This window comes from Panthera uncia, assembly GCF_023721935.1.
Source record: "Panthera uncia isolate 11264 chromosome B3 unlocalized genomic scaffold, Puncia_PCG_1.0 HiC_scaffold_1, whole genome shotgun sequence".
NCBI classification, from domain to species: domain Eukaryota; kingdom Metazoa; phylum Chordata; class Mammalia; order Carnivora; family Felidae; genus Panthera; species Panthera uncia.
The window spans coordinates 12,773,090-12,797,974 of NW_026057582.1; the positions used below are offsets into that span (position 1 = coordinate 12,773,090).

The 24,885-nt window shown below is 42.3% G+C and overlaps 1 protein-coding gene and 1 non-coding gene across 5 annotated transcripts in view; both read left to right on the top strand.

Moving 5' to 3' along the window:
* The window catches only part of TTC7B (tetratricopeptide repeat domain 7B), a 245,419-nt gene that overhangs the window by 48,988 nt on the left and 171,546 nt on the right, over window positions 1-24,885 (top strand). For all 4 annotated transcript variants that reach the window (XM_049612316.1, XM_049612319.1, XM_049612317.1 and 1 more), the window contains 2 exons: window positions 6,480-6,610; window positions 22,817-22,938. In XM_049612316.1, the coding sequence (XP_049468273.1) occupies window positions 6,480-6,610; window positions 22,817-22,938 (253 nt within the window). The remainder of the gene's footprint in view (window positions 1-6,479; window positions 6,611-22,816; window positions 22,939-24,885) is intronic.
* On the top strand, window positions 2,618-2,747 carry LOC125910632 (small nucleolar RNA SNORA11). Its single transcript, XR_007454128.1, has one exon. It is a non-coding gene; the product is annotated as a small nucleolar RNA SNORA11 (small nucleolar RNA).

The window sequence follows — 24,885 nt, forward strand, 5'->3', positions numbered from 1 at the left end:
ATTATCTCAGTGGACACAGAAAAAGGATTTGAGAAAATTCAGCATCTATTCTTGATATTAACTCATAGTAAAATTGGTGTAGAAGAGATCTTCCTCAGCCTGATAAAGGGCATCTGTGAAACACTCACAATTAACATCAAACTTAATGGTGGAGGGCTGGTGCTTTTTCCCTAACACCAGGAATGAGGTAAGGATTTCTGCCCTCACCACTACATTCAGCATTGTACTGGAGATTCTTTGCAGCAAGGCATAAGGCAGTACCTAGAAATAAAAGGCATCCGGATTGGAAAGGATGAAGCAAAACTGCCTTTTATTTGCAAACAACATGAGTATTTTTGTAGAAATTCTGAGGGACCCTACAGGACCCTACAAAAATGGTGGTAGAATAAGTGAATTTAACAAAGTTACAGATTTCAAGATCCATATTCAAAAATTTATTGTGGTTTTATATAGCAGTGAACAAAAGGAAATTGAAATTAAAACAGTATCATTTATAACACCATGACAAATATGAAATACTTAAGGGTAAATCTGCGGAAAGGTTTGCAAGGCACATACACTGGAAGCTACAAACCATTGCTAAGAGAAGTTAAAGACCTACAGAAATGAAGAGACATACTGTGTTCATGAGTCAGAAAACTCGATATTGTTAAGCTGCCAGTTCTTCCCAAATTGATCTATAAATTCAACACAATCTTCATCAAAAGCCCAGCCAACTTAAAAAAATATATTGACAAGAAGATTTCATGTGGAAGTGTAAAGGACTAAGAATAGCCCCCCCCCCCCCCCAAAAAAAAAAGAACCTGATAAATGGGAATAAAATTGGAACACTAACACTGCTTTCAAGATTTATAAAGGTGCTGTAGTCAAGACAGGGTGCTATTGGCATAAATATAGACAATTGGCTCATTGAAACAGAATAGAGAGTCTAGAAAAAGACTCACATGTATATCCCCATCTGATTTTTCACAAAAGTGCAAAGGCAATTCCATGTGAAATAAAAATCTTCAATAAGTAGTACATTTGGATGTCTATCTATAAAGAAGTAAACTGCGATCTCTATCTTGCAACATATACAAAAAATATTTATTCTTTAAATGTTTATTTTTATTTTTGAGAAAGAGAGAAAGAGAGCATGTGTGCAAGCAGGGGAGGGGCACAGAGAGAGAGAGAGAGAGAGAGAGAGAGGGAGACACAGAATCCAAAGCAGATTCCATGCCAACAGTAGTGAGCTCAATATGGGGCTTGAACTCACGAACCATGAGATCATGCCTAAGGCGAAGTTGGATGCTCAACTGACTGAACCACCCAGGCAGCCCTACAAAAATTATTTTAAAATGGATCATAGACCTAGATGTAAAACCTACCCTATAAAAATTTCACAAGAACGTATAAGAAGAAAAGCCTTTGGGGGCACCTGGGTGACTCAGTTGGTTAAGTGTCCAACGGCAGCTCAGGTCATGATCTCGTGGTCTGTGGGTTTGAGCCCCACGTCAGGCTCTGTGCTGACAGCTCAGAGCCTGGAGCCTGCTTTGGATTCTGTGTCTCCCTCTCTCTCTGCCCCTTCCCTGTCCACACTCTGTCCGTCTCTCAAAAGTAAACACTTCAAAAAAAGAAAAAAAAAAGAAAGAAAAGCCTTTGTAACCTTGGGTTATGCAAATATTTCTTAGATAGGAAACCCAAAGCACAGTCTATAAGAGAAAATATTGATATGTTTGACTTCATCAAAATTTAAGATTTCTGATCTTCAAAAGACATATTAAGACATGTCTTAACATTATAGATGAGAGAAAATATTAGCAAATCCCATACCTGATAGAAAACTTGTATTCAGAATATATAAAGGACTCTTAAAAGCTCAATAATAAGAGAACAAACAACCCAGTAAAAATGGATAAAGGATTTTAATAGACATTTCTTCAAAGAAGATCCATGAATAACAAATAAGCACGCGAAGAGATGGTTAGTTTCATTAGTCATTATGGAAACACCCATCAAAATCACAATGAGATCACTTCACACCCGCTAGGACGGCTCCAATAAAACAGACAATAATGAGTGTTGGGGAGGATGTGGAGAAACTGGACCGCCCCTAAACTGTAAGATGCTATTGCCACTTTGGAAAACAGTTTAGTATTTCTTAAATAATGAAACACAAATTTATTATCTGACCCAATAATTCCACTTCTAAGTGCATAGCCATTGAAAGAGAATTGAAAAGATATGTCCACACAAAAAATTATACATGAATGGTCATAGCAGCATCATTCATAATAGCCAAAAGGTGGAAACAACCCAAGGGTCCATTAGTGGCAAGTGGGCAGGTACAAGGCAGTCTATCCATACAACAATACAAAGAAATGGAGTACTGTTGTAATTTGGATGAACATCGAAAACCGTATGCTAAGCGAAAGAAGCTAGACGCAAAAGACCACGTATTAAATGATTCTGTTTTTATGAAATGTCCAGGAAAGGTAACTCTCCGGAAACAGAAAGGAAATTAGTGGTTCCCTGAGGCAGGGGGTGGGCAGAAAGGATCACTGGGGGATGACGGAAATGTTCTACAACTGTACCGTGTTGATGGCTGCACAGCTCTGAGTTTATTAAAAGCTGTTGAGGGGTGTGATCAGAGCAGGGGGCCTGAAGAAATGGCTCTTCTGTTTACAACACACCCAACAGGAATCTGGGTTCGTTGTGACAAGGGGCACAAACCTTGTGGCTTTCCTATGAACAGATACCCTACATGTGTCAAAAAAATAAAAATAAAATAAGATAAAAGTTGTTGAATTGCATACTTAAACTGAGTGAATTTTATGGTATATACATTATCCCTCAGGAGAGGTTTGTTTGTTTGTGTTTGGAAAAAATGGTATAGAGTAGTTAGGACAGCCTAATATTGTGGAAAGAATAGACAAATAAACGCATGGAACAGAACAGAGAGGCCAGAAATAAACCCATTCAACTATAGCCAACTGATTTATTTTAATGAGGATATGAAACTTTTATTTATTATTTTAGAGAGGGGGAGAGAGAGAGAGAGAGAGAGAGAGAGAGTGAGTAGGGGAGAGGTGCAGAGGGAGAGAGAGAGAATCCCAAGCAGACTCCATGCTCTGTGCCGAGCACAATGTAGGGCTTGATCCCACGATCCTGGGATCATGACCTGAGCAGAAATCAAGAGTTGGACGCTTAACCGACTGAGCCACCCAGATGTCCCATATAATCCACTGATTTTTGATAAAGGCACAAAAGCAACTCAGTGGGGGAAAGATAGTTTCTCCGACAAATGGTGCTGGCACAACTGGACATCCACATGCAAAAGAGAAAAATCTAGACACAAACTTTACACCTTTCACAAATGTTAACTCAAAATGGATTAGACCTAAGTAGAAAACGCAAAGCTGTAAAACTTCTAGAAGATAACATAGGGAAAAAAATCTAGGTGACCTTAGGTTTGGCAGTGGGGTTTTAGATACCACACCAAGATCACAGTCCGTGAAAAAAAAGATTGATAGGCTTTATTAAAACTAAAACCCTCTCGTTCTGTGAAAGACATTGTTCAGAGAATGAAAAGACAAGTCATAGACTCTAATAAAATACTGGCAGATATTTGCAAATATCCGATAAATGAGTTGTATCCAAAATATACAAAGAAATCTTAAAACTCAACCATAGGAAAATAAACAACCCAATTGAAAAAAACGCAAAAGATCTGACCAGACACTTCACCAGAGGAAGTATACAGATGGAAAATAAGCATGAGAAGATATGCTTAGCATCATTTGTCTTTAGGGAATTGCAAATTACAACGAGGAGATACTACCACATACCTATTAGAATGACTAAAATCCAGAAAACTGGTAACACCAAGTGCTGACAAGGATGCTGAGAAATACTAAGTCTCATTCATTGCTGGTGAGAATGCAAAATGGTACAGCCACTTTGCAAGACAGTTTGGCAGTTTCTGACAAAGCTAAAAATATTGTTTCAAAGTTATTTGTAAACAAAATATGTTTATGTAGCTATGAAAAAAAATTTTTTTAATGTTTATTATTGAGAGACAGAGAGACACAGAGCATGAGCAGGGGAGGGGCAAAGAGAGAGGGAGACACAGAATCCGAAGCAGGCTCCAGGCTCTTAGCTGTCAGCAAAGAGCCTGTCGCGGGGCTCGAACTCACAAACTGCGAGATCATGACCTGAGCCGAAGTCGGTCGCTTAACCAACTGAGCCACCCAGGCACCCCATTTGTAGCTATTTCTTACAGAGTCTCACTCTTGGTATTGATTGACCCATTTGAATTGAAGACTATGTTCACACAAAAACTTGCATGTGAATGTTTATAGGAGCTTTATTTGTAATTGCCAAAACTTGGGGTCAACCTAAGTGCCTTTCTCCCTTCCTTCCTTCCTTCCTTCCTTCCTTCCTTCCTTCCTTTCTTCCTTTCTTTTTTTAATGTTTATTTTTGAGAGAGAGAGAGAGAGACAGACAGAGCGTGAGTGGGGCAGGGGCAGAGACAGGCTGTCAGCACAGAGCCCAATGCCGTGCTTGAACTTGTAAACAGCGAGATCATGACCCAGGCTGAAGTCAGATGCTTAAGCCCCAACCAAGGTGCCTTTCAATGGATTAATGAATAAATGGAATATTGTAAAGGGACAAAAAGAACTGATCAGACCACAAAAAGATGCAGAGGGACCTTAAATGCTAAGTTAAAAATGAAAGTGAAGTTAAAAGTGAAAGGGAAAATGCTACATGCTGCATGATTGCAATTATATGACATCTTGGACAAGGCAAGACCATAAAGACAGTGAAAAGATTAGTGGTTGCCAGGGGCTCAGGAGGAGGGGTATAGAGATGAGTAGGTGGGGCATGGGACGTCTTTAGGGCAGTGAATTTGTCTGTAGGACACTGTAATGGTGGATACATGACAAAACATTTGTTAAAACTCATCAAGTACAGAACACAGTGAACCCTAATGTGGTTTAACTATGGACTTTAGTTAATAAAACATAAAATTAAATAAAAATAAAAAATCATCATGATGAAACATTGAAAAAAATGTTTTGCTTGTTGTATGCCAATTTCACCCCAATAAAGCTGCTAAAAAAAAATGACAAAATCTTTGAGCCGTCACTTTCTGTGACAAACTGGTAACCTCTGAGCTCCCAGTCACGCTGTCCTCAGTTGTTGCGTCTTTGTGAATAGAAGTGGCTTCTCCTCTTTCCTGTTCAGTACAGACACCTCTCTCGTGGCTTTTTGCAGCCTTGGAGGGACGGTCACTGATAAGAGCAGCTTGGAAGAGGCTGTTCTCAACATGATGACACATGAAAGAATGGGTCATTTGCTGACGCTCAGCATGTCTGGTCTCCTCTCTGTAGTGGGTCTGCTCTGAAAATTAGCAACTAACTAGATGGGTGTCATTTGGGAGGCTGGAGACCTGAATTCTGATTCCTGTTGTTCTATTAACCGACTGTCAGGTTTTAGACAAATCACTTACTTTCACCCTGGCCGATCTCAGCTTCTTGGTCTATAAAATGAGTGGGTTTTCCGGGGGTGGGAATTTCTCTGGCTTCTTCCAGTTCCAGACCCCCTTTCTGTCAATATCAAAACTTCTCCTGCACTTTTCCCTGGAGTGGAATATATGCCATGGTGTATACATATGTCCCAGGGCACTTGTCACAGGAGAAGCCCTCTTGTGTAGAGTCACCGGAGACCCTCCCTCTCTCTGCCTCCAGTTGTGGGTGGAGACCGGGGGGCGACTGGTTGCCCAGGGCCGGGCCAGAGGTTGGTGCTGGTTCAGGCAACAGCTGTTCATAGCATTCTTATTTTTTCAGTCTTCGTACTTTTGTACCTCCCAGCCCTGAACTCTCTCTTGGCAAAGAGGATCTCTTCTGTCTCCAAAGAAATGCCCACAAAGCAGCTCTGGTATTTTCTTAGCCCACAGCGGAGAGGTGGTCTGTGGGGCTATTGTGACTCCCAAAAGTCTAAAGCTCAGAGTTGGAAGATTTTCCTAGTAACTGAGACTCCTGAGAGCGTTTAACATTTTTTTTTTTATGTTCAATTAGTTAAATGTAGATTTTGGGATAGAAGATATTCTTTAGCTAGTATTGTGCTGTGAGTCAAGCTTTGCTTACTTTAAGGGCCTTGGGCCATACCTTGAATGAGAAGCTCTGTTAGGTCTGAATGGGGTCATGGTAAAGTACCCGGTCAAATTCTCAACCTGGATATCAAAGTCATGGGGTAATTTCTGTGTATTTGGGGGCCTCTTTCATGTGTCACATACGGATATTCTTTTTGGTGTCTCATTTTGATGTTCCATTTTGTCCTTAGGGAGGGTAGAGGGCAGAGAAGCCGCTTCTCTGACAGTTTATGATATCCTGGGACCATCTTCTGGTCCTCTAGGGCAATACTGAAAAATTAAGCTCCATGAAAAACAACTCACCCAGTTTTTGTATGTTTGATTTTTTTGTTTGTTTGTTTTTTAGGACTTTGTTTAGAGAAGTTGCCTGTTTCCTCTTCTACCAGTAACCTCCACGTGGACCGGGAACAGGATGTCATCACCTGCTATGAGAAAGCAGGCGACATTGCACTCCTGTACCTCCAAGAGATAGAGAGGGTAAGTGAGGAGCGTGTGTTCGCTCCAGCTGATAACTTTTTAAAAATTTCAAACCAGACCGTAGAGAACTGTGGTCAACCTCTGGAAAACCTTCCACGTGTCTGCCTCTGGGTGTAAAGCTTTCCTTACACTTTTCAGCGCATGGGAGATGGTGGGGATTGTGGCATCTTGTGAAAAGTGTTTGGGAAGCATTTTAGTATCCTCAGAGCAGAAGTGACAGTGTGCCCCGGGGCTGGTTAGTCATTCATGTTCTCCTACGCGAAGTGGGTTGTACTTGCACGGATGATATGCCCACATGATGTACATCTGGGGTTTGGGAGGCTTTACATCCATAGTTACATGAAAGGTCGGCTGGGGACTCCCGGCTGACCTGCTCGGAGCAGGTGCGTATCCCCCGAAACCATCTGGGGTGGTTTACCTCCAGCAGACAGTGGTTGCCTGTGGTGTGGGGAACCAAGCCGGCAGCTGACAAGGGGGCCCCCCTGGGCAGGGATGGAGGGAAGAGACCTGCGCTCACGCCCTCGGGCAGAGGAGGTCGGAGCCAGCCAGGAGATGGGGCCAGCCAGGTGCGGGCAGCTTGTCTGTTTAGAAGGATCGCTGTCTTTTGGCTCTGCTCTCTCCTCAACCTTTCTGTGTGTAAAAGGAACGTCTACTTTATGAAGTTCTTGTGGAGATGGTAAAAGGACGTGTCAGTGAAGGAACTTAGCCCCGATGCAGAAATATACTGGATTCTTGGTACACGTCACTTATTTTCTACTAATAACAATGGGTTCTAGCCATCTCTACCCCCAGCAGAGTTTCCTGGCATTCTGACCAAGGGCTTGCCACCGGTGTTTCCCCCTTCACACCCAGAGACATGTCCTACGAGACTTTGAAAATGACACATGTCTTGTTTCTCATCAAGTTTATGAGTTCTCTGTTTCCCTAAGGATTAGAATGGGGAGGGGCTGCCAAAGTCTGGTTAGCTCTGTTACGTTGTATGTGTACAGACTGAAGCAGTTTCTTCCCTTAAGTCTTCTCATAACGTGTTGATGTGTGTGATAAGGATCAAAATTGCCTTGTAAGGGGCAGGGAGTGCAGGTGAGAGCCACAGAGAGGAGTCTGGGGGAATGAGGGGACCAGCGTTTGACCTGGCTGACACCAGCATGGGTTGTAAATCGAGGTCATGGTGTCTGGGAATTCAGGAAGATACTTGGCCGTCTTGCCAAAACGTCCCCTCAGAAGGCTGCTCATATGAGAAAGGAATTTTTCAGTTATTCAGAATTTCTGGTATGATCTTTAAAGAAATGGTCGTGCAGCCTGCTTTAAAATGCACAGCGTCTTGAACGTCTGTCTCCCTGATAGCCAGTGCTTGGAAGTGGAGACGTCTCTTACCCAGCCAAGCAGTTCTTGTTGACCACACAGCCTTTGCCACTTAGGGGCCCTTATTTTGCACCTTACTTGCCAACAGTTGTCTGGCCCCATTACCTCGGGGCTGCCTTCTCCCGGCTGGAGGAAAGGAGTTCATCTGTGACACGTGTCTTTAATGATGTGGGGACTGGCAGCTCTGGATGTACTTCCTGTTGTGTTCAGTGACAACCACCAGTTCACTGTCGGGTTCTCCTGCCAGACCACCAAGGAGACTTGTATAATCCTAGAATTTAAAAGAAAAACTTTTTTGTGCGGTGTTGGGGAAACAGTGGTCATAGGATGTGAGATTTGGAGATGAAAATGGAGGCCCAGACAGGGAGGACCCACAGGAAGTTAGGACCACAGGTAGCATTAGAACTCTTCTGACACCAAGTTCAGGGCTCACTCATGTCAGGCTGCTGCACACAAGTACAAGGCAGTGTCGTTTCCCACACCCTTCCCGACAGAAAGCGCTCAGGAGGTATTTGGCCAAGCGAGCGTAGCTCTCGGTAGCGCGGGGAAGCAGCCTCAGCCTAGGGTGTAATCTCGGGGTATAGATGATTTTCACATTTCTGGCTCTGATTTTCTAGTGTGAGTTTTGCCTTATGGGAAATCACTTTGGGCCCCCCCCCCCCCCCCCCCCCCAGATACAACATGCTGGGGTATTAGTGATGAGAGAGACGGAATGAGCCACATATCTGTTTTGACTGTAGTAGGTGCTTGAGAAGCCATTTGTAGATTGATGGGAAGCATGGGGGAAAAATAGCCTTTCTAAGTGACTGCTGGGCTGGGTGGATGTTCAAGGTCTTGATGAAGCAAGATTGGTGTTCTATGCAGAAGATACCTACTTGGCCTCTTTTTTTTTTTTTTTTTTTTTTTAAGTTTGAAGTTAAAATGACTTTTAAGAATTATGCTAACAGAAATGTTAGGGAAATAGAATCTGAAAGAAGTCACAGACTAGGACAAGCCGAGGTTCATAGTGCTTTGTTTTTCTGGGTGGGCAGGCCTTTGAAGTAGAAAATCCCACACACTCTGTTCTGGTATTCGTTCTGCTGGGCACAGGCAGACGGTCACTCAGTGGTTTCCCCCCATTTACCGGCCATTCCGTAGCAAAGAAACTTCCGTTGGCCAGGACCTTCAGCATTTTATCTACTAGTGGTGGTTTTTTGTTTGTTTGTTTGTTTGGGTTTTCTGAGTGGTTTTCTTCATTCACTAGCAAGAAGAAAATTGGGGGAGAAGTTTTGAGGACAGGGTGGAGTGACACGGTCAATATTTTTTCATGATGTGACACCCCCAAACCGTGTTTCGGAGATGTTTGAGAATGTTAGATTTGTGAGGCAGCTGACTTAAGCTGTGAGAGGCAGCAGAGCGCAGTGGTATAGTGACAGCCAGGGTTGGGATCTTGGATTTGCCACCTCCTAGCTGTGGCACTTTGGGAAAGTTACTCAACCTTTCTGTGCCACCCGAAGATCCTCATCTGTATCATGGCAATAATAATTGCTGTAAGGGTGCCATGAGGATAAAATGGGTTCACTCATAGGCCTGCCATCATATGGTTAGCGGTGGAATCTTTCCTAATCTTAGAAGATTTCAGATAGTTGGATAAAAATCTGGAATATTATTAACACACTGGTTTTGTTTTTTGTTTTTTTTTGTTTTTTTGTTTTTGTTTTATTAAACTGTTAAATAATTTTTAGCAGAATATTTATGGAGTGATTTTTTTTCAGAACTTTTCCCTTTCTTGTGCAGAAGCCCTAACAGGATGGCGTCTTGCCTGGAGTCCTCATGTCATATCTGGATTCCAGACTTCTGTTTACCCCTGACTGTTTGACCTTGGTCCAGTCATATATTTCCGTGTGCTTCGACTTTCCATTGTCACGGTGGGGCTAACGCTGCCTGGTGTGTTTGGGGCTGGTGTTTTCCACCCCTTATGGGACGTGCCATGTGTTATTGTCCCCCTGCCCCTTGTCCAGAGGTGGAGGCAGGGCCGAAGAAAATTTGAATCCACGAAAGCAGGGTGATTCAATATTTGTTTAGAGTTGTTCCTGTTATCTTAGGGTTAAAGAGCCATCTAATTTTCTCAGTTTGTTCTCTGAAGGGGAGTAAGACACTCCTACGATTGTGCACATATAGTAATTTAATCAAACAAATCGAATTAGAACGGATCGAATTAGAAAGGACACAGGCTGTCCTTGATTTGTTTGTCTCGAGCTGGTGGCATTATGCCAACGGTAAATAAAGTTACCTGCCCCACAAGGAGCGTCTCCTGGTGCAGCGATAGGAATAAAGATGACTTCATTTTTGAAGAGCATAAGCCGAGCCCCGCTTTTGGCAAATGAAATCATCCCGTCTGTGTCCTTTGCACGCCTCAGCCAACCAGCTGGTTACGGCTTTCTTGAGGAGAAGCCGCGCCGGGGTTCAGCTTCACCTTCTGCCGGCAGTTCGTTTCTTCACGCCCGATTTTAGAAAAGAAGTCACTGCTAAATTACGGGGCGCCGGAGACGTTTCGTGGGCAGTTTCAGTGCTGACGTTTGGAGGAGAAAACAACTGGTCCCCAAATATCGCGGGGCCCGGCCCGGGACTCCTGCTCCATCAAGGCGTTGCTCCCTGGCCAGCACGGGAGGCGCCCGCAGTGACGTCGTTGACGTGCCGGACTCTGGACCGGATGACATGGAGGTCACGGCGGGTCTTGAATTCACACCAGGTGTCCCAGGAGAAGGACCCCGCGCCGCTGATGGGGAAGGCAGGGGGTGACTCTGGAGGTCCACATGGCCGTGCTTTTGGCTTTAAAACGTGAGACGGTAAAGAAGAAGATTCTTGCTTCCCTCCGCCTCTCCAGGGCCTGCCTTTCCACCCAGGCCAGAGCACCAGGTGACTGTTCGTAGCTTACGAACTTTGCTTCCTTAAAGAAACATCGAGAGGCTGACTAGCCAGTAAATGTGCTCTGACTGTGGGCCTGCCATCTGGCTGCCTGGGAGAGGAGGCCACACACACTTGAAGCAGAGGTAGAAAAGTCTGGAAACCGGAAAAGAACAGCAGCTGATTTTAATTTTCGTGTGTTCCCGGCCAGCCTTTCCCCTCGTAATTGCGTGGCATTCAAGAGTTTCGTATCTGTCCTTTGTCACTCAACATTATGTTGGGACTTCAGAATGTTTTCATGGCCAAATAATATTTCATCGAGTGGCCGGTCTCTCTGACAGAATCAGCTTACTGCCGGGTCTGCCCCGTTGTTGTAAATAACGTGGCGATGACAGCTTCCTGCGGGGACCTCTCCCCCTTTGCTTTCGTTGTTTCCTGACGGCAGATTCCTGCAAGTGGAGATATTTTCGACATTCTCATTAACTACATATTGTGTCCATTGGCTCCCTACGAGTCACACTAACATCTCCCTTCGGCGCTCTCGGAGCATAATGGTTGCTTTGCACTCTCAACGGGCTTGCTGTTGTGTAAAGGTTATTTTGCTGATCTGCTAGGTGGAAAAATGGGACCTTGCTTGCAGTTTTCGTTTGCGTTCCTTTGACTATCAGTCAGGCTGAAATTTTGTCCATCTACTCCCAGGTTGCGTTTTGTCTCTTTTTGAATGACAGCTTTATTGAGTTATAATTCACCTACCATACAGTTCACCTATTTCTTTATTTCTTTATTTCTTTATTTAACGTTTATTTATTTTTGAGACAGAGAGAGAGACAGAGCATGAAGGGGGGGGTGGGTCAGAGAGAGGGAGACACAGAATCCGAAACAGGCTCCAGGCTCTGAGCTGTCAGCACAGAGCCTGACGCGGGGCTCGAACTCACGGACCGCGAGATCATGACCTGAGCCAAAGTCGGCCGCTTAACCGACTGAGCCACCCAGGCGCCCCCAGTTCACCTATTTAAAGGAAACCATCCATCTGTGGGTTTCAGCCCCGCATCGTGCTCTGTGCTGACAGCTCAGAGCCTGGAGCCTGCTTCAGATTTTGAGTCTCCCTCTCTCTCTGCCCCTCCCCCGCTCAGGTGCTGTCTCTCTGAAAAATGAATAAATGTTAACGATTTTTGAAAAAACAGCTATTTTAAAGGATACCATGCAGTACTTTTGAACATATTTAGAGTTGTATAACCATTCGCCAATATTTAATTCCAGAACATTTTTGTTACCCCCAAAAGAGACCCTGTACCCGTTAGCACTCACTCCCCATTTGCCTCCGGTCTCCCCGGTGTGTATAGATTTGTGTATTCTAGATTTTTCATTCAAGTAGAACCCTACCACCTGTGGTCTTTTATGACTGGCTTCTTGGCTTCGTCCATCTCGTGGCACGTTCCAGTGCTTCATTTCTTTTTATCGACAAATGTGCCATTTTGTGGATATACTGTCCAGCATTTTATCATTCACCATTCGGGTTGCTTCCAGGTTTTGGCTGTTATAATAATGCTTCTATAAATTTTCACATATAAGATTTTATGTGGGCAATGTTTTCATTTTTCTTGAGTATATTCTTAGGAGTGGAAACTGGTAACTTTATGTTTAACCTAGTAACATTCCTTTCTTGCCTGTGTTTACTTCCTGTCCAATTTTTGGATGAAGTTTTTTTTTTTCTGATAATTTGAATAAAGTCTTATATCATAAATATGTTAGCCTTTTAATCATGTTTGCTCTGAATATTTTCCCAACTAGTAAATTTCCGTTTGCAAGTTGCTTATAAAATTTAAATCTGTATATAGTTGAATCTGATTTTTTAAATTACATGTACCTCATTGTTTTAAGGCTGAAATCATTGGGGCACCTGGGTGGCTCAGTCGGTTAAGCAGCCGACTTTGGCTCAGGTCATGATGTCACGGTTCATGAGTTCGAGCCCCGCATCGGGCTTTGTGCTGATGGTGCAGAGCCCGCTTGGGATTCTCTCTTTCTCCCTCTATCTCTGCCCCTTCCCTCACTTGCTCTCTCTCTCAAAATAAAGGAACCAAACCAATTAGACAATAAATTTCATATTAAAAAAAAAAGCTGAAATCTTGGGATAACCCCCTCCAGGATTTAACATTTTTTTCAACCATTTTCCATATTTTTATTATTTATTAAAGAAATCGTTTTAATGTTTATTTATTTTTGAGAGAGAGAGACAGAGACAGAGTGCAAGCAGGGGAGGGGCAGAGAGAGGGAGAAGTAGAATCTGAAGCAGGCTCCAGGCTCTGAACTGTCAGCACAGAGCCCGACGTGGGGCTCAAACTCGTAAACGATGAGATCATGACCTGAAGTGAAGTCAGATGCTCAACTGACTGAGCCACCTAGGCGCCCCTCCATGTTTTTGAAAACAACTTTTAATTTCTAAATCTTCTTGGGATTTATTTTGTTGTATGATGTAGATATGACTCTAAATTACCGTTTTTCTCCAATTTCACTGCTGCTTTGAGATGATCTTTTTTTTTTTTTCACATTTTCTGTCATATATTTTAAGTCATTCAATAAAATTTTAGATACAACAGTCATTTCTGGCTGTCCTAGTTTGTTCTCCTAATCTTATATTGCACCAATATGACACTACTTAATAAGTACTTCTTTATGATGAGTTTCAACATCTGAAAGGATTAGTAACTACGCATTAGTCTTATTTTTCAGAATATCCCTTGTTCTTTTCTCATGATACTTCTAGGTGAATTTTAGAATAATTCTGTTGAGTTCTAGAAAAATCCTGTTGGGATTGGTTGGATTTTTATGAACCCTATACATGATTTGGAGAATCATATCTAGTCTTCACTCATCTATGACCATGATACCACTTTCCGTTTTGTAAGACTTCTTGTTTCACAGATTGTAGTCAATTTACTTTATTCCCAGATCTTTTCCATTTGTATTGCCTTGTGAATAGGATCATTATTTTTTAATTATATTTTCGCGCATAGCAGTGCTATTAATTTTTTCGTTCACTTACACCAACATTTACCGAGTGCCTTCTGTGCTCTGCAGTGTGCTTGACACGAGGGACACTGGAATTAATAAGCCACAGAGTACGTCCTTAGGAAACGGATGATCTCGTGAGGACACAGGTCTGTAACCAGTGTGGGCAGTGTTTTGGTGGGGAACACTCAGCAGACTCTGCAAGCCCAGAGAAGGGTCTTGGTGGAGCAGCATGGTAGGTCAGGGAGGGCTCCTGAAAGACAGGACACCTGAGCTGAATTTTAAAGGCTGACAAGGGTGGCAGCATAGGATTATTAGCCACAGTCCTGAATTCTGTAAAAATAGAATTGATTCTTTTCATTTTTCTAAGAATATGAATACATGGCAGAGGAGTGATTTTTGTTGTTGTTTCCTCCTGTCTAATATTTTCCATCTTATCCCTCTCATGCCGTCCCTCCAGATCTTTCCCCCCATCTCCAGTTTTTCTAAAGCAATGTTAAAAGAATGAAAGTGGTAGAAAATGTAGAAAATGCCCTTATTTTTTCCTGTTTGAAGGTAATTCATAAATACATGCCCATTAAAGATTAAAATGTTTGTGTGCTTATTAAGTTTCCCCCTTACAATTCATAACCATTATGTCGGGTATATATTATTATGTCCATACACAGATGAGGACAGTGAAGGTCTGAGAGATTGAAGGAATTGTCCTAAGTCCACAGTGGTGAGGAGTATCAGAACATGATCTTGAACCTGGGTCTTTTGACCTAAAGTTTTCGGCCTTGCCCCCTTACTGTCATGCTTCTGCAGCCACTAGGTGCATGCTTTTGCCAAAGCAGACTGCACTTGTGAAGAGGGTTTGTTGGCAGTCTTCTTGCAGGGAAGTGTTTATCCACAGAGGAAGTGGTGGCTTTGACATGCCAAACAGTGCTCCTGCCCAGGCCCATGTGTTAGAGGCTCTTTGTGAAGACGGGATGAAATCCAAGGTGCTTAAACTTAAGGTGCTTAGCTGAGCTAAGTTATTCTCTGCCTTCCCACTGTGTCTTTCCCATTCTTCCCACTTATAACCTAAAGCCTCATCCTGGCAGCTCTGACCTCTTGTCTTCTGAACTTTGTTCTGCAAGCAAACACAGACGAAGAGGACAGAGGCAGAGGAGCTGGACTGCAGAGTCAGGTGGACCTGAGTTTCAGCACCAACTCTAACACGGGCTAGCTGCGCATTTTGGGCAACTCACTCAATGGGACAAAGCCTCGCTGTCTCCTTCAGCGAAGAGAGGATAGTGTATCTCGGTGGTCTTTTGTGGGGGAATAAATGAGAGCCTGTGTACCTACATAATACCTAATGCATACTAGGTTACCTTCGTATTGCCTTTTTCCCTGCCTTTCTGATTGGTCTTGCAAATTTATTCATTCATTCATTCGCTACATATTTTATTTATTTATTTATTTATTTATTTATTTATTTATTTATCTATCTATCTATCTGTTCTGTATATTGAATGCTTACCCTACACCAAACACTGCAGTAGGCACTGAATGTATTAGCAAATGAGATAGATGTGGCCCTGACTTTGTGGAAGTTTTAGCACTGTGGAGGGAGACAGCCAGTATTCAAAGAAAAAAAAAAAAATACATCAATAAACGCAGTGAAGGAAAAGGATGGGATGATTTGAGAGGGAATAACAGAGGCAGACCTACTTGATGTTAGGTGGCTAGGAAAGGCCCTTCTGAGAAGGTGACAATCAAGCTGACACCTGAAAGGTGAGAAAGATGACAAAGGTAACAAGACCCAGATTGTGTTAGAGAAAAGTTATTCAGGCTGCTTGTGGAAAGTGGGAAGGAAGAAAAGGAGAAAGAGATTCCATTTAGGAGACTAGTGTAGAAATCTAACAGGAAGTGATGGTAGCTTAGATGGAGGTAATGGTTGTACTAATGGGTAGATAGAGACATATTTGAGAAACAATTAGAAGGGACGTGGTAATAGATTAGATGTGAGAGAGTGGCAGGGTGTCCAGGCTCACCCCCAGTGTCCGATTTGGGCAGCTGGGTGGATGATGTTCTTTCTTAAGACAGGACAACTAGAGATTTGTGTTTTGGAGTGACCCTGGACTTCTGGAGATTTAATCATGCTCAGAGTTTTCCTGGGGGTGGAAGTTAGGCGGTTCTTGTCTCAAGAAGGCATTCTAGAAGGTAGGAAGGAGGTGCCCAGAAAGGGGCCCCTGAGGAAGAGTCTTCTCCCTGAGCTCCAGGTGTATAGAACCTTCCTAAGACTGAAATTGGACCAGGAAAAGCAAGAATTTCCCCCTCCCACCACCAGCCACATAACAAACACAACTCCAAGTAACGAGTAACGGCAGAATACTGCTGGGAAAGGGGCATGAAATTGGAGAGAAATCCCCTCTGTAGCCCAAGCACACAGGGACTGCTGAAAACAAATTGGAACAGAAACACCGAGGAAAACCCTCTGGCATACCAGGTCCCACAGTAAGCACAAGTTAGTAGCCCACTACTTGAGGAGTTTGCAATCTGTGGTACTTTGGAAGTAACTATAGAGACAACAAAACCCAGCCCAGCTTCATCCTCTGACTGCATTGGCTCAGTCCCCCCCGTTTGTTGCCTTTTAGATGAAAAAATGTGCCCATTTTCAGGTGTAAATATTATTTACCTCATTCTGTTTTTCTACACATAATCTTCAACATTGAATTTAAAAATACCAGATATATACACAAATGCACACACAAGCAGGAATAAGCAAACTGTTGTGAAGAGCAATAAACCAAACCCAGAAATGGCCCACGTGTTGGAACTATCAGGTAGGAGCTGAAAAATATCAATGAATAATATGTTAGAGGATATTGTAGAAAAGGTAGACAACATGCATAAAGAGGTGGGAGTTTCAGCAGAGAGATGGAAACGATAAAAATGTAATATTGAAATGCTAGAAATAACAAAGCAGCATATAATAGAAGAAGAAATTTTTTTTGATATGTTATTTTTACGTAATCTCTATCCCCAACAGGGGCTTGAATTTACAACCCTGAGATTAAGAGTCACATGCTGTACTGACTGAGCCAGCCAGGTGCCCTGAGATGAAGACATTTTTTGATGGTTTGTTAGAATACTGGACACAACTAGGAAAAAAATCTTCCAGTTGAAAATAGGTTAACAGAGATTATTCAAACAGAAACACAAAGAGAAAGAAAAAGTGAGGAAAAAATTAGAACAGAGCATGCAAGAATTGTGGAAAAACTATCATGTATGTATTTGGTGTCTCAAAAGGAGAAGAGAGAAGAAATATTTGAAGAGAAATGGCTAAGAGTTTTTCAAAATTACTGAAACACAACAAACCACATGTCCAAGAATCTGAGTACACCAACCAGGACAAATAGAAACATACACTTTGACGTATTGTAGTTAAACTGTTGAAAATCAAAGATAAAATCCTGAAGGAAGCCAGAGAAAAAGAAATTTTGTTTTATTTATTTATTTATTTATTTATTTATTTATTTATTTACTTATTTACTTATTTACTTATTTACTTATTTATGTTTTAAGTAGGCTTCAGGCCCAGCACGAAGCCCAATGCGGTGCTTGAGCTCATAACCCTGAGACCAAGACCTGAGCTGAGATCCAGAGCTGGATGCTTAACTGACCGAGCCACCCAGGTGGTGCAAGAAACTTTAAATACAGAACAGTAATGGTAATAGTTACAGCAGACTTATCATTAGAAATTTGGTAAGTTAAAAGACATCAGAAAGATAACCTTAAAGTACTGGATGAAAAATTCCAAAACACCTCAGAAGAAAGAAGACAAAAACTTTCTGTTTCTTCTGGGACAAACAAGACTTGAAAGAATGCATTACCAACAGACCTGCATGACAAGAAATGGTAAAGAAGTTCAAGCAGAAGAAAATACAGATAGCTATAACAAAGTGAAGATCATGCAGAAGAAAATACAAATAGATATAACAAAGTGAAGATCATCACAGATGGTGATAATGAGCATACATATAAAAGACTTTTTCTTCTGTTTAATTTTTTAAAAAGGACACTGACCCATTTGGAACACCTGGATGGCTCAATCATTTAAGTGTCCAACTTCAGCTCAGGTCATGATCTCATGGTTTGTGAGTCCGAGCCCCGCATCAGGCTTGCTGCTGTCAGCCTGTCAGCGCAGAGCCTGCTTTGGATCCTCTGTACCCCCCTCTCTCTGCCCCTCCCCCACTCACACCCTATCTGTCAAAAAATAAAACATTAAAAAAAAAAGATGATAATTGACCACCTAAACCAATAATAGCATCAACATATTGTGGGATATATAACATAGAAGTAAAAGGTGTGACAACCATCGCACAAAGGATGGGGAAAGAAATGTAAGTACATAGCATAAGGTGTTTATGCTACATATGAATTAGTGTAATATTATTTGAACATGAATTGTGATGAGCTAAAGAGCTGTATTGTCTATAGTTGGGCAGCTGAGAGAGAAAGACTGATGGATGGACACACAAACACAATTAACCAGTCATTAGTGGAAATGAATTGGAAACATCAATCTAAAAAGCAGAATGAGAGAGAAAAAAGGAACAAACAACAGATGAGACAATAAAAAAAAAAACAACTAGCAAGATGGTGCCAATCATGTCAATTAGTACATTAAATGTAAATGGTCTAAAGAATTAAAAGGAAGAGATTTTCAGATTGGATGCAAATGCAAGGCCTAATATACGCTATCTATATGAAAACTATTTAAAATTTATATATATAGGTAGACAAAAAGTAAAATTATATATCATGCAAACAATAATCAAAGCAAAGCTAGAATGACTGTATTACATGAGAGAGTTAAATTTGGAACAAGGAATATTACAGATAAAGGGAGATGTTACATTAAAAAGGGGTCAGTTAACAACAAGGCATTGTAATTCTAAAAATGTATGTACCTAAAGTAGAGCTTCTAAATGTCTAAAACAACATGTATAGAGGAATTTATAACATTAAATGCATATACTAGAAGGGAAAAAAAATCAAATCAGTGATCTAAATTTCCAATTCAAGAAATGAGAAAAAGAAGAAAAAATTAAAGCCAAAGCAAGCAAAAAGAAGGAAATAATAAAGATCAAAACAGAAATCAGTAAAATAGAAAACAGATAAACAGTAGAGAAAATCAGTGAAACCAAAAATGGATTCTTTGAAATGATCCATAAAATTTGTAAACCGTTAACAAGATTGGAAGAGTTAAAGAAAGAAGACACAAATTATGAACCCATAAGAAGAGGAAATAGTACTACAGATTCATAGTATTAAAAAGCTGTAAGGGAACGGGTGCCTGGTTGGCTCAGTCAGTGGAGCATGTGACTCTTGATCTCGGGGTTGTGAGTTCAAGCCCCATATTGGGTACATAGGTTATTTAAAAAATAAAATCTTTAAGAAAAAAAGATTGTAAGGGAAAATTATGACCAACTTTATGCCAGTAAATGTGATCACTTACAGAAAATAGATTCCCTGAAACATGCAAACTACCAAAGCTCACTCAAGAAGAAATAGATAACCCAAATATTCCTATATCTTTAAAGAAATTGAATTTGTAACTAAAAACCTTCTAAGAAAACTACAGGCCAAGTTGACTTTCTTGGTGAATTCTACCAAACATTAAAGGAAGTGATTATAGCAATATTATAAAAACTTCGAGAAAACAGAGGAGGAGGAAAACACTCCCTAACTCATTTTATGAGACTGATATCTCATATGACTATAGATGCAAATAGCCTCAACAAAATACCACCAAACTGAATCCAACAACATATAGAAAGGATTATGCTTTGGGGCGCCTGGGTGGCTCAGTCGGTTGAGCGTCCGACTTCGGCTCAGGTCACGATCTCACGATCTGGGAGTTCGAGCCCCGCGTCGGGCTCTGGGCTGATGGCTCAGAGCCCTGAGCCTGCTTCCGATTCTGTGTCTCCCTCTCTCTCTGCCCCTCCCCCGTTCATGCTCTGTCTCTCTCTGTCTCAAAAATAAATAAACGTTAAAAAAATTTTTTTTAAATAAAAAAAAAAGAAAGGATTATGCTTTGACTGAGCGAGATTCATTTCAGGAATGCAAGGTTGACTTAACATGTGAAAATCAATTAATATAATTTATGAATAGAGGGGTGCCTGGGTGGCTCAGTCGGTTAAGCGTCCAACTTCGGCTCAGGTCATGATGTCACATTTGTGAGTTTGAGCCCCGTGTCGGGCTCTGTGCTTACAGCTCAGAGCCTGGAGCCTGCTTCAGATTCTCTGTCCCTCTCTGTCTGTCTGCTCCACCCCCCACTTGCATGTGTGCTCTCTCTCTCTCTCTCTCTCTCTCTCTCTCTCAAAAATGAATAAACATAAAAAATTTTAAAAAATATATAATATATCAATAGAATAAAAGACAAAACCCACATGATAATGATAATTTCAGTAGATGTGGAGAAAGCATTTGACAAAATCCAACATCCTTTCATGATAAAAACGCCTCAACAAACTAGGAGTAGAAGTTCACATCTTCAACCTGATAAGGAGGCACCTATGAAAAGCCAATATCTAACAACATATATAATGGTGAAAGATTGGATGTTTTTCCCCTAAGATCAGGAGCATGACAAGGATGTCTCTTCTCACCACTTCTATTCAGTATTGTAGTAGAGGTTCTAGCCAATACAATTAGGCAATATAAAATAAAAGGCATCCAGATTAAAAGGGAGAAGTAAGACTATTTCTGTTTGCAGATGACATGATTTTGCATACAGAAAATCCTAAGGAATTCACACACAAAAACCCTATTTTAACTAATACATGATTTCAGCAAGATTATAGAATACAAGGTCAATATAAAAACATCACTTTTATTTCTATACACTAGCAATAAACAATCTGAAAATGTAATTAAGAAGTCAATTCCATTTATAATAGCATCGGAAAGATGAAAATACATGGGGATAATAAAAAGAAGTACAAATCTTATACCCTGAAAACTACAAATCACTGTTGAAAGCAATTAAAGAAAATCTAAACAAATGGAAAGACATCCCCCTTTTTGGATCAAAAGACTTAACTTGTTAAGATATATCTGTATCTGTATCTATACTCTCTCTCTTTCTACACACACACACACACACACACACACACACACACACACACAATAAATACAAGATCCATTTTTAACTTTAGGAAAAGTGCCCAGGCCTTTAATGACTATGTGCTTAAAACAAACAAACAAACAAACAAACAAACAAACACTTTTCTGAAGTTGAGTGATTACTCTGATCACATTTTAGTTTTTCCTGTTAAATTCAATTAAAATTAATTCTAATGGTTTAAGTTTAAAACTGGCTTATATAATACAATCTGTTTTTGTAAAATGATTTTTATCTTTCTTCCCTTGATACGTATGTATAGAGACATCTGGATTGTTGTTTAATGCATGCTAACTGGTTATTTCTGTAGGGGAGATATTTTGAGATGATTTTTAATTTTCTTTCTGTGTTGTACGGAATTGGTTTTTTGCTTTTTAAGATAATCATGGCATTTTTAAAAAAATTAAAAAACTATTTTTGAAAGCACACGAAGGCTAACTATTGGGCCCCAAAGTAGGGATGTCAAGGAGGCCGTTGAATATCTGAGTCTGGGATTCAGAGGGAGAAAGTCTGCAGCAGAGAGGATAAATTTGGGAGTTGGCAGCATAGAGATGATTTCTGAAGCTCAGAGGAACGGATGAGATCATCTTGAGGAGAGACTTAGAAGAGACCGCGTTCTGTGCATCCGCAGCACTTGCAGGATGTTGGGGAGGAGCCTGCAGTGAAGCCAAAACTGACGGTTCGCAGGGTAGGAGGAACACCCACCTCTTAGCACTTGCAGAGACAAGTGCTAAGTCGGGAAGGAGCCAGGCAGTTTCGAGAAGATGCTGGGATGTTGTTCAAATGCAAGGGTTGCCTGCCTGGATTTCATTCCACAACATCTGTTCATTGTGTGCTTTCTTTTCTGTTTCCCAAAGCTCGAGAGTTAGAGATCCAGCAATCGCTTCAACTCCATTCAGAGAATAATGTCGAGACCTCTAAGAGCTTTGGGGCGTGGCTGACAGTTGGGTCTTTGGGGAGCTGCTGACTATTAGCAAACGTGGACAACATGTTTGGAGAACACTTGTATGGTTTTTAAATGGGCCACAAGTAGCTTCTGTTTGATAAATGCTTTATTCGACTTGCCAGTTTAAGGCAAGTAGCCTCTGTAATAGTAGATATGTGTTTACATGTCACTGTAACCCACTCAACTTACAGGTCTTTATCCTGCTTACTTGGCAGTCTTTCTTGCCGGGGCTAAAAGTTTAAACCTTTAAAACCTCTCTGTCTGTTGACAAAAGATCAAGTCTGGGGAGAGAGAGAGCTTAGGTTGTTTGTCTCGGCTCTCCCCTCGAGAGTCCGTAACCTTGGCTCTGTAGCTTAGAGGGTTCGCCCTCCCTAGGGAATTCTGGGGCCAATGCCAATCATAGTGCTTCTTAGGCTCCACCCTTTTTGAGTTCATCAAGCTTATGTAGGGCTGAAGCTTCAGTCTGCCTGTCTGTGACGTCGGCCATTGGTAGCTGATGACTATTCCCGCCTGTTGCTGGGACCTGTTTCTGTCTCACCCAGACTCTGTCAACATCCTGGCATCCAGCAGAACCCTCTGCCTCAGCTCTTCTCCCGGCACCGTGCACCCTTCAGCACCCTTCAGTCCTCAGCCATCCTCACCAGGAGGGCCACACATGCCCTGTCTCCTAGGTGCCATTCTCTCGGCTCTCCTAATCCTTGCACTCGCTTCTGCACCAGCCCCGATGCACCGGTGTGTGCGTGAGGAAGGTGATTTGTCAGGTCGTGCAGCGCGTGTAGACATGCGGTTTGAAGGGACGAGGCTTGGATGTGGATCTGATTAGTTTTCCGATTTTCTCCCCTTCTAGGTAATACTTACCAATATTCAAAACAGAAGCCCTAAGCCTGGCCCTGCTCCCCACGATCAAGAACTAGGTTTTTTCCTAGAAACAGGACTTCAGAGAGCCCATGTCCTCTATTTCAAAAATGGGTAAGCCTTCTTCATTTTTTAAATCAGGTTCCTAAAGAAGGAAAATAGAAAGCCTTACAGTGCTGTCTCCGGTTTAGCTATTGTAACAAAGCAATTTTAAGTATGAACTACGATTGGAATAGTTTTTTAGAATAATGGATATAGGCTCTTTTGTCTGTTCTCCCCCGGCTCTCTCACTTTGCCATGAGGTTTGAAGGTGGGAGAGGGAGGAAGGAGGGCTGTATGGGTATGAGTCACATGAACGAAGCACCGGCCCAGCGGGAGTCGGCGGGGGGGGGGGGGGGGGGGCCGCCGGGGGCCTGCTTTATGCCATCCTTTCTCCGTGGCAGTGGCTCTGCACACAGGCCTCCCCCTTCTTTTGGGGGACAAGTTCATGACGTGGAAATCCCAGCACACAGGGTCACTGTCCCTTGAATGGCTTATCAGTCCAGAGACTTGGGTTTGCCAAATATCGGACAGTTTTTATGAACGTGGGGGCGGCTCTGAGGCCACACAAGAACACTTTCCATTTGAGCTGCCTTTGGAAAGGGCACGCGAGGGCTAGCTGTCTAAGGCATTTGGTGGTGGTTTTCCTTTTTTGTGTGGCTCTTACAAGAAATGCGATGATTGTGTTCCAAATCTCTTCAGCTGTCCCTTGTTTTGACCTTGTGCTGCAGGATAGATGTACATGAAGTCCAACAGTAGGTATCTGGCTCTTCCGTAGCTCCTCCTGGGTTGGGCACGGGAGGCCCCTAGGGGCCCATCCCCCTTCCTCTAGGAATAGTCACGTAGCGCTTTGAACAACAGAGGGGACGCAGGTCCCAGCCTTGGGATAAATGAACAGTGGAGTTGCTCCCTGTTCATTTTTAACAGCTTCAAACCTTGGGGGCGTAGCTCATGGAAAAGGCATTTCATCTGCCTGGGGGCTCAAAGCCACACGCATCCATCTTCTGTTTGTTGTGTGTAAATGCTTATTTTCCAAATCTTGTTAAACTGTTTGTAGAGAAGGCCTGTTTGGCTCCAAAGGCCATTGATTCAGATTGGCATGGCCTGTAAAGGGCCGCAAGGACACCCCAAGGTTTGGACTGTCTTGAGGCCTTGGCACCAAGAAGATGCTCTCAAGTTTGATCTCATCCTCCACTGACTGAGATCATCTGAGCAATAGTGCATGTCCCCTAAGCTCCATTTTTAGTTCTGTTTCCAATGATGTTATAAATAGAGGGAGAAGGGAGGGAGCATGGAATATTTTTTTGAGGATCTGTTTCTTCTCCCTTTTAATAATAAGTGGTGGTCATCAAAGAGAGACCCTGACCTTGCTCTCCCTCCCTCTAACCTGTAAGTGTGTGTGGTTAACTCCCAGATGCAAGTCTGGAGGGGTGAATGCATTCCCTTGGGGCTCTCAGAGGTGCCAAACCGATACCTGCTATTGAAAATGCTTTGTGTAGGATTGGTGAGGGTGGGCTGGATCATTTGTTTTCATCTGAAGCCTATTCATTGAGGAGGAAGCCAGTCATACTGGGCTCTGGCCTCCTGCCCTGAAATGTTGGTGGTCCACCGGAGTCCAACTAAAAAATAATAACGATGAGAAGTTTGCACGAGATGATGGATTACATGCCAGGGATTGCTTACCGGCTCATTTCTCTTTTTGTTTCACCCAAGTTCAAGGAGATCCCCATTGACGTAGCCAAAGTGAAGAGACCGCTTAACTCTGAAGCCTTTTCTTCTCCTTTCTTGCCATCTTGCTGTTCTGTCTGGGCTCTGAAGACCAGTGATGGGATTGGCCAGCTACTCCAGAGGGTCCTTGCCAGCTGCAGCTTCCTGAAGGCTGGGATTGTGCGGCAGTGATGAGAGATTACTTTGGGGTGGATAGAGGTGAAGGCCAGTTAGGGGACCACAAAATGTGGATGAAAAGAGAAAAAGCAGCTGGAGCTTTTGGTCATGTCCAGTGCTTCCAGCACCACCTGACTT